This window comes from Cydia pomonella, chromosome 5 (genome assembly GCF_033807575.1).
Source record: "Cydia pomonella isolate Wapato2018A chromosome 5, ilCydPomo1, whole genome shotgun sequence".
NCBI lineage: Eukaryota > Metazoa > Arthropoda > Insecta > Lepidoptera > Tortricidae > Cydia > Cydia pomonella.
The window spans coordinates 20,689,822-20,705,780 of record NC_084707.1 but is presented as its reverse complement, the minus strand read 5'-3'; the positions used below and the strand labels follow the sequence as shown (position 1 = coordinate 20,705,780).

Below are 15,959 nucleotides of genomic sequence, written 5' to 3'. Positions count from 1 at the left end.
TACTACTTATCAATGCAGTGTAAAAAGAAAGAAGGCACAAGATAATATGCCTAAATATTTATCTTCCAAGTTTAACTAAAAGTCTTTACTTAGTTCCTTAGGTGAAATATTAACAATGTCGAAAAACGACACACCTAACCAATTTGCTTGTGTTGAAATCATTCAGCACCGAACCTTACGAAAAACTGAGCCAAATAAGCTCAAGCTTGCTTGGGCAAGCGGATACTTAAAACACCATTTTTTTTACAAATTTATAGTTTTCAGATTTTTCACCGTATTTGTAGTGTAAGACGATATTACTTGACAAATTTTATAGTTCCAGATCAATTGGAAGTACCCTATAAATTTTTCATCACACTTGCTCGAAAAAGATCTTATTTCATGCACGTGTGCTGAAGAACAAAGGCCTATTTTGTTCCCGCGGGAGTTATGGATTGTGAAAAAAAATTTCTTTAATTATGTCACTTATTCAAACAAACCAAGTAGCATAAATGAGTTTTACTTTTAAAATACTGACGTTTATAATTTAATAGTTTTGTTTATATTTAAAATTATTTAATTTGATTAATTTAACAGCCGTTTAAAATATTTTTACATAATTTTCAATCGTGGCTGAATGCCGAATGGATGCCTTCGATGCCTCACCTGCCAAAAAATTGCAAAATGGCGGACGAATGTTTGATATGTCACCGTATTTCAGAATTATTTTGCTTAAAATTTAGTTTTTTCTTCGCAAGTGTGATGAAAAACATTGTGTGTAGCTCCGGGGGTAAGAATATTGCAAACTCAGGTCTTTAATTCCCTCCAGCCTGCGGCTGTCGGGAATTACCACCCTCGTATCCAAATGCTCACTTACCCCCCTCGTTGCACAATGTACTAGAGGTACTATTGATTCCGTTGAGTGTCGAACCATCTTTTTTTACGTTACCTTGTGTTGTTTTTTTTCACAGTTTCAAGGGACTGTAGACCAGTACCCCTAGTGTAAATTTAATGGACATCATAACGTGACGAACGCGTTTGCGTTAAGTCTCATTTTGTATAGGATTTTGAGTTTCCAAAACGTCCCGCTTGGCGCGCTCTTTCTAAATCCAATACAAAATGAGACTAAACGCAAACGCGTACGTCACGTTTCGAAATCGAATTTATTTACACTAGGGGTACAGGGCGCGGTTGTGACAGTTCTTTGCGTTTCGTTCGCTACGAAGCGTTAACGATTGACACGTTGGCTACGCGCCCTGAGTATATGGTTTTAATTTTAACTTGATACCTCCACGCGTTCCCGACATAAAAGGTCTTGACAGACGGACGAGCGGACGGACGGACAACCAAGTGATCCTATGAGGGTTCAGTTTATTCCTTTTGAGGTACGGAACCCTAAAATCGTATCGTTTTGTGGGCAGCGGCATCACGATTTCACGGGCTCAGTAATGACAGCCATTAGACGAGTAACGACACGGAAAATGGACGACGACCCGCCACGGTTCGGATTGCGGCTTCGTAAATTTACCATAACATAGTTTTGGTCCAGGTCTGTGCATTTGGAGGCAACTAGCGGCGCGCGCATTCATAAAATTACCTTTAAATCCTGAACTACTCAAATATACTTATATACTGAGCAGTCTATGTAAACATACCTTAGTTTTTTTTAAATATATAGACTGTAAAACATGTGACGATACATGCTACAAAAGTAACGCTAGGGAGAACGACTAGTCGCTACATCTAACAGTTGCGTCGTTGAACGTGCTTGGACGGCACATCACATATGATATATCTTATCAAATAAAGCCCAGTTTAACACACAGTCAGCTATTGCACGAATAATCCTCATCTTTCCGATTTCCCGGTTGGATACTTAATAGGAGCCTACAATTTAGGATACCAGTTAGGACGACTGAATCAAGTAAGGTATGTGAAGAGTTATATTACTACAACAGGCCGAGGTACGTTCCACTCAATTCTAACTGCTTCTAGAATTGAAGTTCCTTTTAAAGTTTTTTTGCTAACCATATTGTAAGAAAATAGAATTTTCACCTCAGCAGCTCGAACAAGCCTACTTTCGTCACTCCAGGGCGTGTGGAAAGTGCGACGTTCCTCACTCCACGGAGTGAGACAAAGTAGCTTTTTAATTTAGTGAAGGCCATGAATACAGGAATAAAAACTTCACTTAATGTTTAATTTTTTTTACCTTTAATATGTTTTCACTACTGAGGTGAAATAAGTTATATGTGTCACACGAGAGCAAAGTTATTTTACATCTCGTGTTTTTGAGTCCCGAGTAAGCGAAAGATTCTATAATTGAATCACGAGCGAAGCGAGTGATTCTAAGTTAGAATCTTGAGCGTAGCGAGGTCGTACATCAACACTCGCAAGACGAACTAACTTTCCTCTCTTGTTGCACAAATAACTATTGTAATAGAGGAGGATTGTCGAACAAAATTTTGTAGCCACGGTCAATTTACTGCCATCTTTCGACACATGATTAAAACTTTTAGAACGCCTTTTCACTTTGATACTTATTCTTTCACTGATATGTGTTAAATTTGTTAAATATCAAACGTGGCGCCATCTTACCGGGCATCGGTTAAAGGTTGTGGTGCCATCGCTCGTATGCTGCCATAGTTTTGGCCTTATCAGTGAAAGAATAAGGATCAAAGTCAATTGACGTTCTAAAAGTTTTAATCATGTGTCGAAAGATGGCAGTAAATTGACCGTGGCTACAAAGTTTTCTTTGACAATCCACCTCTATTTCAGATTTTCTATGGTAGAGACAACCCATATTGACCATGTGCTGTTAGCATACTTATTTGAAATATGTAAATTATGAGCCACACCTCCTTCTTACTTCAGTAAATATTATAGGACATTATTACACAATTTGACTAAGTCCCACAGTAAGCTCAATAAGGCTTGTATTGAGGGTACTTAGACAACGATATATATAATATATATAAATATTTATAAATACTTAAATACATAGACAACACCCATGACTCAGGAACAAATATCCATGCTCATCACACGAATAAATGCCCTTACCAGGATTTGAACCCAGGACCATCGGCTTCATAGGCAGGGTCACTACCCACTAGGCCAGACTGGTCGTCGTTAACTTCAGTTAATATAATCACGATAAAATCCACTCCGTTAAACCATTATCTAACTAATCCGTTACCCATAACGTTCGTTCCTACACTTAGAACAGTACCTACAACGCAGATAAGGCCATAAACGCATAAATTAGCAGATACATCTCATTCCGGCAATTAACTTTGTATATCTATTTTCTAAACAGCAAGAACGGAACCATTGCTCCGCGGACGGGAAAGATAAAAAGGCACAAAACCGTTGGAAAGCATTGCGATAGTTCCTCCTAGTGCTACGGGTAGGGTTGCCGCCTGTAGTGGCTATCTTAAGAGGAAAGTAAAGCACCCGATCGTACATACAAAAGGAGAAAACGTTTTTCCACTTCTAAACTTTTTCCATTCTCCATGATATTTTAGTGTTATTGAGACAATGAGAAACTAGGTTTATTGGTTCAGGCAATCAAAATGAAAAAAAAATGCAAAACAAAAAAAAATCTTTTAAAGCGAAACCTATAAACCTAGAATATATTATGCTAAAGCGATCGACATCAAAATCAAAGTGATTTGTTAAGATTTAGTTAGTGGAAAACGTTTTCTCCCGAAATGGAATTGATAGAAAATTTACCGTTACTTCGTTACATTCAAAAAGCTATTCTTCCCTCTTAATCGGGGGTTAAGAAATTCGAAGTCATTGAACTCTGTGTCTACTTCGGACACTAGTTAGTACTTGTTTTTGCGCTTATTTACCATAAGTATAGTTTTAGTTATATAGTGACAGCCAAAGTGGCCAAATAAATAAATATTATAGCACATTATTACACAAATTGACTAAGCCTCACAGTAAGCTCAAGAAGGCTTGTCTTGCTTGGGGTAGTCAGATAACGATATATATAATATATAAATGCTTAAATACATGTAGAACACACTCAAGACTCAGAAGCAAATATCTGTGCTCGTCACACAAATAAATGCCCTTACCGGGATTTCAACACTTCTGTGCTTCAAAGGCAAGGTAACCCACTAGGCCAGAACGGTCGCCGAAAATATATCGTAACACACTTTTGTTACTATAAATACAGTTTAATGCTGTACATATAACTTTTCACTTCAGAAGTAAGAACATGGACGTCCCCCGGCCCTTCCCTATTGCCGATACCATTCCATTTGCTATTCGTTTCGTGCTACCCGCTGCCCTTGGTACACTTGGTACAACCCTGCGCTGTGCGCTGCGACCCAGTTCTCGGTTGCATCAAGATCTAGTTTTATCACGAGATTATAGTACTTTCCTTCTTATAGAATCTCAATTATAATATAATAATATAACTCTACGCAATCTCGCAATACAGGTCATATTTAGTGAAATGTTATTTCATAGTATTTGTTTTATTTTTGTATATTCCATTTCCGCAATCGCAAAGAAGTACCAACTCGGTACTGAAGATGGGAAAGAATCTAAACAAATAATGTTCTAATCTGGCGTCATATTCTCAAGAAAAATCTTGAGAGCGTGATTCTGGATTTTTAGTACATAGAACAACAGCGTCATCTAGCAAGTGTTTTGAAAACTATACAAATTATGTTCTGGTGTAGGGTCATTTTCCCAAGAAAAACCTTAGAGTGAAAAAAAAAGCTGTCTGTAGTCTACTGTCAATGTCAAATTTGACAAATGAGAAAAAAGGGCGGGAAACCTAAAAAACTAGGCGGCATTTTTGATAATATTTTATTTTAATTAAGTCCTTTTTTACCGACAAAATTGAGATATTTTTGCTCATTTATTATTAATAGCGCGATTCAAGATTTATACTACACGGAACAGCGCCATCTAGCATTTAATTTGTAAACTATACACATTATGTTCTAGTATAGGCGTATAGGCTCATTTTCCCAAGAAACTGTAACAACTATCGTGCGATTACATAACTTAATAAAAACTATATATAAGTTTAGGATCATTATTTATATTTAAGATCAGCACTTGGCCTAACGTAACATTTAGATATCATGAAAACTCTATACGCTGAGCGCAGCAGGATAGGACGGATGAGTTAAAAAGAAAACAACTACATTGTGTAAAAATATTTAATTTGAAATGGTTCAACGATAAAATTATTTACAGGCTTATGATACAGCTAATATACACTATATAACAGATATACACGTTATTTACAAGTTTGTTTCGGTAATTTTGGACCCCACAGTGCTTTGTTCGTATTACATTGATGTACATTATAGTCAGCACGAGGTTTTAAACTCAGAATGAATATCTGAACTTGACTGTTCTGAATTCACTGCCACTTTTAACTTATACTTTAAGTCAAACGCATTTTTATCGTTTATAGAAGTTATGTCTATGGACATCAAATGCAGATAGGTTCAAGGAGGGGTCAGTGAGGGTCTAAAATTCCAGTCATTAACATCTGACGCGCGGCCCACGCGGAATACATTTCAATTAGATATCGCTATAACAAACCAATAATCACAAAGTGGGTATACAATACTGCACATTGAAATTTCTTCCAATTTGAACCTTCGGCGCTTTGAGTAGTTTGCATCTAGGCTGCAATTTGAATTTAACAGATTGCCTGTGTCTTCTTTTCTCTGATCGTTTAAATTGTAATACTATTTTGCAACGTAATTTAAACTTGTAAGATCCGGGGTAATTTTTGCGCTTTTGAATTTGGAAATTTAGTTTAATTTGTACGCGGGGACTTACCAACTAGGTTAATTTATGTTCGAACACTAATTACAATACTTATAATAATTTACAATATTTACAAAAATAATCCCTATTTACACAAGTTCACATTTAAAATGCTTAAGTTAAATAAAATTGCAGGGTAAAAAATTGAATTAGAATTAGGAAGATGGATAAAATATAAAGTAGGTATACATTGCATTACTAAATTTATTATAATTCCGAAATGAAAATTACTTCCTTAGCGTTAAAAATTATTATCTTATGGAGTCGGAACAAGCTTACTTGGTATTTGCAATGACAAAATGTGGCAATGAAATCATTAAATTTCTATGAAAATATAACAATTATAATGACACTGTCTCACTTTGATCTGTTCATTTCGGTGCAAACTTAGCATAGACGGACTCTATCGACATAATACTTACAAATCTGTACTTTTAACGTTTTTGACGCCAATGACGGATAAATCCGCACCGTAGGTCTAACGCCGTAAACGGATTAATCCGTCACAGACCACAGAGCAACATAGACCTACGAGCATATACACTGCCCTCCTAACGTTAAGTGCAATAACTTATTTTGAAATCTCATTTAATTGTGTGACACATCGTATGAGAACAAAGTACACAATTAAATATTATCTTAATATGAGCTATCGCACTTTACGTTAGGAGGGCAGTATATAAAGTTCAATTTCAGTTTTGACACTTCGGTGACGTGGCGTCCAAGTGACAGCTGTTGTTTGACACAGCGTCGAAAAGGTTAAAATACCCACAACCATGAACATTTTTAATTTAAACATGAAGGTAAACAAACCTATCGTCGGTACGCAGATCTACTAAAACTATGTGCTAATATTCGGTACTAATGAATGATTTGTTTACCCTAGTAGATATTTTTTTAATCAGTACAGGCGGCTCAAACGACGTGTAACAGAAATAAACTTTTTTCACCTATTCTACACACATTTCCTATAAGAATAACACTCCAAGGCTCAATCGAACCAGTCTGTTATTGAGCCTTGAGTGTTCTTATAATTAACATTGAGATAATAGGGGACGAAGTCACGTGACCGTCTACATACAAAAGTCCTAATTTCCATATCTGAACATTAACATTATAGAACATATTTTTGCGCAATTTGATGTTTCTCTCGCTTTTTTTTACTTCTTATGATATGGATTAGAAACTTTTTGAAATTTGTATGGAAATCGTTTTTAAACAAATAGCAAGCTGGTTAATATACAATAAATTGTGTAAAATTAGTCTCCATATTGTCAATATCCAGGGAGGAAAATGGTGACGGTCGTCCACTATCCTCTTAATGCTTTGTGGACATCAATTAGTCTCAACATATGGCTATATCGCCGCTATCAATTGACAAATCATTAAATCCAATGAATTTTATTCGATAAATATAGTTCGTGTCATCCACGATGACGCGCAGATTTGCCAATCTAACCTTTAAGAACATGACAATATGAGTCAAAGGCACGCGTCTTCATGAATGACACGATCTATATGAATTTCAACAAATTGTTTTAACTTGGAAACATTTAAAAACCCTTAGATGTATTATTTTAAAAGCATAAAAGATTAACAATTTTGTTGTTCAGGACAAGATTATATTATGATTTCAACAACTACTGATCAAGAATCATTTCATTCTAAGAGTATACAATTTAAAATAGATACTTTTAGTGTAAGATGGTTCATTTAGGCCTACAGAAATTTGACACAATTTTAAATTAAATAAATATACAAGACGATTAACGTAACTACGAATTGTGATGATTGCGATTTGTTTAATAAAATATCTACAATAAATAATAATGCCTTTTTATTTTCTAACAACTATCAACACTATCAACAATGTGAATGACATTTTTCACTCAGGCCAATACATATATGAATTGTATATTGTATGTGAATTGTATCTTCTGTTGGGGATCCTAATAAACAAATAAATAAATATACAATGGTATTGTATTGATCGTCAACACTCCTCCTAAGGCCCACCGTTCAAAACAATGTCATTTGAATTTGAAATCAATAATGAAGGAAATATGGTTAATTTTCTTTTTTTTTCAAATCGAACGAAACGAAGGAATTGCAATTGTTCCAATTGAAAATGGTTTAAATTACATTGAAGTAGTAGGGAGTATTACTGCAATGTTCTGCCACCAAAGTGCAGGACTAGCACCTATCGTAAACCATAGACTAAACTGCCTTAAACTGTTTTTTGACAAGTTTCATCAAGGCGGTTTTTTTACAAAAGACCTACCATAAAATGGAAAAATCGAAATTTAGATATCTGCTTCTTTATCTCTCGAATATACAAAAGTGATAGAGAGATTAGATAACGAAATTTCGATTTTCTCGTTTCGAGGTAAACCCTCAGATTGTGATGGATTGTGGTAGTAGCGCCCCCTACGCAGTTTCGCGTAATATTCCCTATTAGTACTACGGGTAGCAGCGTAGGCCTTACGAGGATATTGCAAACATAAAATCCACCGATGTTCAGTTTAACACATTCACTGCCAGACGAGAAATTAAAAAGTGGTCCAAAAAGCATGCATTATCTATAGTAAAGGCTCGGAGGGTCGGCGCGGCCGCAGTACAGTCCGCAGTACTGCGCGCCCAGAGCCACGAGGCGGACGGCAGAGCGGTGACAACTTTCTCCTTTTATTTTTTCGTCATTTCTTTTGTTGTCAAATAAAACAGGAAGGGTTATTTTTGAAATCGAGCTATTGGAAGCTGCTCCAAATGGTTTTCGAAATACCATTAGGTTAGATTCCATAATTAACGACATATGACATATTGATGCATGTTTAAAAATAGAATAATTAAATCTTCATTCCGTGTCAACCCCGCTAGCAGTGGCGATGTGCACCCGCTAGGTGGGCTCTTTGTCGTGGCCTGTTGTTATATATGGCTACCTATAACAACCCACCTAGTGAATTGTCTGGCATCTAACCCAAAGTTACGACAGCCCACTAGGCGGGTTCCTGCCAGTGAATGTGTTAAAGTTTTGCCGTTACTAATTTTCTTAAATAAAACTTTATTGCGATCAACGTTATTCGCTACCTTTATCTGAAAGGCGTTTTTATAATTTCATCATTGCTTATAAAATATATCTTTTCTCATAGAGTCAGACCAAGATAAGTTGGCAGCGATTTTGGCAGCCCAGTCAGGGCAAGTGTTGTTTAACCTTTTGACCGCCAAAAACGTCATATGACGCGCGCGGCTACAGCCCAATATCAACCTTCATGCGTACCGACAAGGTTCACGATTACGCGCCGCGTGCGATAGGCGTGGCATTCAAAAGGTTAAAACGTCAAACCTCTATGGAATTATGACGTTTGCCTATCACTTGCACAGGCTGAGCTATCAAAATCACTGCCAACTTATCTTGGTCTGACTAGTACCATGTTAAAACTTATTTAGATACTGACCACATTACTTAATACATGGGGCACCAGCGACACAAATAGAAACACCTTAACACAAGAGTAAAATTTGGCAAGACTTGTGATATCATGTTCAATACACAATCACAAAACTTGCTGGTAGGATGGATACAATATCATTTTCAAACTTGTTCTTACACCCAAAGAAAGCATAGTTTGTTATACTCCTTTGGACTTGGCTACAGCATAGATCGCCCAATAGGAACCGTGAGCATTGGAGGGACTGTCACCTCGTGGCCTAAATCAGAAACATGTACTTGACATAGTAATTTTGCGCCAACCAACACTAAACAGTATACTCCTATGCTGTGCAGTTTACGTACGCTTCCCACTCCGGTTCTACAAACACTTCCTATCCGATCCCATGAAAGGTAAAGGCTTCAAGACCGTCCGCTGACATTTATCTCATTTCTTCTCTTTCTACCTTCCTTACCACTTACACGACAGCGACGCCTACCCGTCGTTGCCCTCGTTCAGCCAACATGGTGCGATCTTGTCTCCGGGCCGGATCATGACTAGTTCCCGTTTCCAAGGTGGATTGGTCTCTACAAGCACTTCTTTCCCCGTGAAATGACCTTCATAACAGTCCGTTACCTTCTCTTTTTAAATGTTACTTTTCTATTCACACACCCGACAGCGACGCCTACACGCGGTCCGCGTCCGTATCATGTTCAGGTTCGATCTTGTCCCCGGGCCGGATGACCAGTTCCTTCCCGTTCCCAAAGTGAATTGGTTACTCTAGAGTTCCCTTCCCCACAAGCACTTCCTTTCCCCTGAAACGACCTTCATAAGAGTCCATTACCTTCTCTTTGTAAATGTTGGTTTGGTCCTGGCACACGTTGGCAGCGACGCCTACCCGTCGCTGTCCCGGCGCTAGCTGTCGCGCGCGGGCTCCAGCTTGCCGGCGGGCCGGATCATGACGAGCTGCTTGTCGTCCTCGCCCTCGGGGTGGATGGTCTCTATGGTGAGCATCATCTTCTCGTCGCAGCTGTCGTCGCCGGAGTCCGAGTACATAGATTGCGTTGAGGTGGCTACCTCCTGGAATGGTAAGGTTAAATTAATAATAGGGCTATTTGAAGGAAATTCTTACGATGTTCTAGACTATTCTAGAGATATTTTAAGAACGAGAAAATCGGCGCAAATAATATTCATGGTTGGCGCATAAAGTATAAATAGATCACCAGATAAGTTTTGCAACTGACAGATATGAAACAAAGAGGTGGCCTGTCACACGATTTCCCGCAAACATTGGTCTATGGAAATATAGTCTAAAAAGTATATGTGTCTTTGTTTCATATTTGTCTATTGCAACACTTATCTAGTGACCTACATATGTAAATAAAATTAAAATAGTATATATTATTTTTGTATTTGTTTAAAATAATGATAGAATCTCTTCCTTAGTTTAGTAAGTCCGCCTTTTGTACGATTGGATGTCTTTTGTGAAATAAAATTTGAATAAATAAAGCTTGTTTTGAATGTTTGAATAAAGGGGTGAAAAAATGTATATAATTGAAATCAAGTAAAAGCTACTTTAAGTATTGGTTTTCAATGATTCTATCAACAACTAATTGTTGATAGAATCATCGAAGCTGGGGCGGGTCGCTACCCGTCTCAACTTTGCACAGATTACATAAAACCTTAACAAATCATACCTATAACTTCCTCAAGAATCATGATAATAGAATGATAGGTGAAAACCACATGAAAATCCATTTAGTAGTTTTGAGTTTATCGCGAACGTACAAACAGACGCGGCGTGGAACTTTATCTTATGTTATGTATGTATATTTATGGTGGGTAGGGTTAAGTCTACCAACGCGCCCTCTGGCGCCGACATTTTTATAACCGTTTCATTAGTTCGGTTATAAACCTATGTACTACCGCACGGTCTTCTAAGTTACACCTCCAAGAACCCTCCGTATCATCCCTTGGGGCTTATACTCGTATATACCATTTTATAATATATAATGAGTGATAAACTTAGAAAAAAAAAACAAATATGATTTACTTATCTTAAGTAATTTGTTAGTTGTTCACGCTAACGCTTACCGTGATGCGGTTCTTGGTGTGTATGCGGACGTGCTTGGCGAGGTGGTCGGAGCGCATGAAGCGCTTGCTGCACTCGGGGCACTCGAAGCGCTTCTCGCCCGTGTGCGTCCGTCTGTGCCGCTGCAACTCGTCTGAGCGTGTGAACCTGAAAATGGTTTATCCAATTTACTAGTATTCCACATTTGGAAGTTAAAGTTTGTGATGTCAAAATTTCCTTTTAAGTGGTGGGCCAAAATACTTTTTAATGGCTAAAAACTAGGAATTGCTACCGTACTGAGTTTGAATGGAGAGAGCCGCGGAATCCCCGGTTCCGGTACTGTATTTGTATAGAAAACCAGTACCGGGAGCACTCCCTACTAAAAACTTGTCCTTTTTCGAATTGAAATCAGTTTCTAACGCAAAAATTTCAGGTAAATTTCAAGTATAATACAATTCACTTCCAATGTAATACATAACATTTAATAAAATTCTTTATTTTTCCTTAATTCAACTGTTTTACTGTACTCTGTTATTATTACCTACTACGTTACCATTTTTCCCCAAAAATTTATTAGAACAATTTATAAAATGATTTAAAATACAGTAATATTTATTTAAAATACTTGTAACTCCAAAAGTTTCCTGTTGTTTACCACTAACCAATGCTCTTCCTGCAACATTTTATTTGAGCATGAGAACATGAGCCCTAAAAATCAACGTGAGCCGCACTACTCATTCCAACACTATATGTAGTGTTGTTAGTTTTCGTTTGAGTTTAGTAGACTACCGATACATATATTGCAGAAACTAAATTTTTTTTAACATTTGTAAAGATCGTAAGACCTAACGCAACTAACGTGAAAACCGGCCAAGAGCATGTCGGGCCACGCTCAGTGTAGGGTTCCGTAGTTACTCTTCCCTCACAATAAGCTAAACTGGAGGTTAAAGTATAGTAAATTTTTAACCAAGGGATGAAACGGTACCTTTCACCCGAGTTAAACAAATAGGCAAATTTACATAATCAGTACCTAATTAAAGTAAGTCTTTTTACTATGAAGGGAAAACTTTTTGCGATAACTCAAAAACAGCTAAACTGATCATGTCCGCTATAGTTTTCATTTAATGTCTTTCTTAAGCTCTACTTCCACGATTTTTTTCATATTTTTTGGACCTATGGTTCAAAAGTTAGAGGGGGGGGACACATTTTTTTTTTCTTTCGGAGCGATTATCTCCGAATATATTCACTTTATCAAAAAATGTTTCTTGAAAACCCCTATTAGTTTTGAAAGACCTTTCCAACCATACCCCACACTCTAGGGTTGAAGCGAAAAAAAAAATTCACCCCCACTTTACGTGTAGGGGAGGTACCCTAAAAAAAATTAAATTGTTAGATTTTATTGTACGACTTTGTCGGCTTTATTGATTTATATATCCATGCCAAATTTCAGCTTTCTAGCACTAACGACCACGGAGCAAAGCCTCGGACAGACAGACAGACAGACAGACAGACAGACAGACAGACAGACGGACATGGCGAAACTATAAGGGTTCCGTTTTATGCCATTTGGCTACGGAACCCTAAAAATTGTCATTTCAGTATCCAAGTGCCGCAACTTTTACGATTTCAGTATGAGAGCCCTAAGTGTAATGACCGCGAGTCGTTTAACACGCTCCACCTAAACCCGAAACCGTAAATCAAGACCAAGAAAGTTAACAAAAAACACAAAACAAGGCAGGAATCGCCACGGAGCAAAAAGAACATTCTAACAGTAACAGTAGCCGATAAAAATGGCGGTGATAACCATCATAAAGCGAGGTAGACACTATTATTCTGCGATTTTGTCGATTACCTAGATGTATGTAATATAATAAATTACATCAGAGTTCGTTCTTAAGTTACTTGTTTTTATTGCACCAAATGTTACGAATGCCCGAAGTGTTACAAGCACAATACCAGCTTAGCAACAAAAAATCACGGATGTTTAAGTTTTTATTAAGATGTCTTGTATTTATGTAAAAATTTGTAAATAAAATTATGTCTTTAAATCATACAATTAAAATTACCAATAAATAAATTATCCTAGCGTTTTTTTTGTCCAAAAGGAATATACTGTTGTACAAACATTTTATTGCAGCGGAAACATTGTCGCAGTTTTTTTTTTCTTGACTTATGGTTTGCCGAAGACCGGGCAAAGTGGAGAAGATTAAGTAGGAAAACTGACCCTAGCGCTAGGCCGGGAAAACGCTAGGTTGAAGAAGAAGAAGAATTACGGTTTCGAATATAATATAGCAAAATGGTACCTCTTTCCACAGAAGAGCCAGTTGCAGAGGAAGGGCCTTTCGCCAGTGTGCCAGCGGAGATGAGCGCGCAAGTGTGAAGTCTTGCCGTACACCTTGTTGCAACCCGCTATGTGGCACACATGCTGCTTCTTGCGGTCTACTAGACGACTGTAAGACGAAAACATACATCATTTCATTCAGTTTATCGGATGGAATTGAGAAGAGAAATTTAATATAAGTACACATATACAAAATTTATTAAGTTAAACAATGTTGTTTTGCAACCCAAACTTCAGTTTTTTTTTATACCGCTTCAAAGAAATGATTAAACATGTCAAATATGGTTAGAGTTAGAATCTCCTAAAATATATTTAACTATTATGGGTTAAATATTCATTTTATCGAGTTTAATGTCGGACTAGATTGAAGTGTTAAGTTATATTTAAACTTAAATAAGTTTTAGCCAAAAATTTCATTTCTGGTAAAAGCTTTTATCACTGACTGTACTTTTCTTTTTTACAGGCAACTAATACTCATTGAGACAATTCTAAAAACCACACAATTAGGTTGTTTTGTTTTATCACAAAGGTCCTATGGCCACCTCCTGTCTCCATCTTCAGATAAACTCGATGGTACCATAATATTATATTGTCACCCAACTTACATATGTGTGCAAATTTGCAGCTTCATCGGAAACCGAGAATTGGTTCACATTTAACTTGCATTATTTGACCTGTATACACATACATAGTTACATTGCAAGTGAAATAAAAGCTTGTAAAAACACTTACTTCTCCCCCTGATCACAGTTCGGACAAGTACAAGCCACTCTCTTCATCATCCTCTTGCCACTGGGACTGGCCGCTCTCTGCTTCCCATTCTCACACTCGGTACCCGAAGTGTTGCCGCTGTTGCTGTTGTTACTGTTGTTGCTATTATTGCCAACAGTGACTATCTGCCACTTGCCCGGCTCATTGGGGTCTTGCTGGATTTGCTGGCCTGCAATTAAAGATTAAGATTAATATTTTTTGTTGACCAAGCGTTAGTGAAGGTTTTCGTTTCAGCTTGGACAAAAATGCTTTCATGTCTGTATGTTCTTGTCTAGAGGTCGCATTTCTCAACCGATTATCTTGAAATTTTGTGAACAGGTTCAAGAATTAATTATAAATTTTGTTTTCGGAAATTTTTCAAAATAGCAGGGCCATGGGGCTTCGCTAGGTCTACAACACACACAGCGACTAGTTTTGACTTTAATAAACTATTTATCTCCATTTCTTAGTTATGTGGCCCCTCTAAGGGTAAAAGGGTCGTCCTGGATTCCAGATATAAGGACATGAAGGAATCACTGTAATTTCGTATAGGCAAAGGTAAAGAGATAAAGATAAGTATGAATCAATTTAACTCCCGTACAAGTGTTCAAGCTATATCCCTAGCTAATATCTACCACAGAACATCTGTGGATGTAAACAAAAGATAATTGACCTGCTATAAAGATTAAATAAATAACCCCACCTTTGAGACATCTCAATATTTGCATGAGATTTCTAAGAATTTGTTACAAATGGTTCATTTTTAAAACCGCTACACACTGAAGTCACTATATCCACATGAATCTTGTACTAAAGTATGCTTCAAATTCATGGGACTTGGATTTAACGGCTATATCGGAATAGCCGCTACAACCAAGGTCATATTAAATAAACTTCACTGTATTTTCCTTTGCCTTCAACCAACTTTGCATCCAACTTTTTCCTGCTGTGTTTATTATGTTATCGGCCTATTATTTCTTATGCCTTCCCCATTTTCTTTTGCCTTATAGGCCCGGCTATTTAGTTATTTGGTTAGCCAAAATGATCGTGAGAATACACAGACAGACATCTGTTAAGTGGTAACTTATACCCAAAAATCTATACCATAATCATCTTAATGGTAAAAGCAATCAAATTAATAACTAACTACTGAATTCATGATCATATGATACATGATAAATATGATATTATTTGAAAAGTAATATTATAACTTAGACTAAAGACTCTTTACCATGTAAAAATGAATTTAAATTACACTATCTAACTTAAAAATGATTGCTAGAAGTAGATAAAAACATTTTAAAGACAAATACTGAATGTACACAACCTGAACTCCTATTTTTATTGCAAATCTCTTAAATACACACCTGCACAAAAAAGAACTATAACCAATAATAATTACATACTAAACAACATGTGATATGCCATAATTCCCCTATTTTTACTCATAGAACTTCCAAGTAGGTAATGAATTCGGTAGTTTACATCCTACACAACACATTATTAAACAATTTACCATTATCACCAGTGAGTGGATCGTCTTCGTCGGACAAAGGCTCATTCTTTGGTTCAATTGTAACTTCAT

At 36.9% G+C, this 15,959-nt stretch overlaps 1 protein-coding gene across 1 annotated transcript in view; it reads right to left on the bottom strand.

Moving 5' to 3' along the window:
• Window positions 1-5,151: 5,151 nt before the first annotated feature.
• Window positions 5,152-15,959, bottom strand: part of LOC133518063 (transcription factor Sp4-like) — a 32,147-nt gene continuing 21,339 nt past the window's right edge. The window contains exons 15-18 of the mRNA XM_061851632.1: window positions 14,357-14,564; window positions 13,587-13,733; window positions 11,307-11,451; window positions 5,152-10,292 (exon numbers count right to left, since the gene is read on the bottom strand). Coding sequence (XP_061707616.1) covers window positions 10,128-10,292; window positions 11,307-11,451; window positions 13,587-13,733; window positions 14,357-14,564 — 665 coding nt within the window. The 3' untranslated portion in view covers window positions 5,152-10,127. The remainder of the gene's footprint in view (window positions 10,293-11,306; window positions 11,452-13,586; window positions 13,734-14,356; window positions 14,565-15,959) is intronic.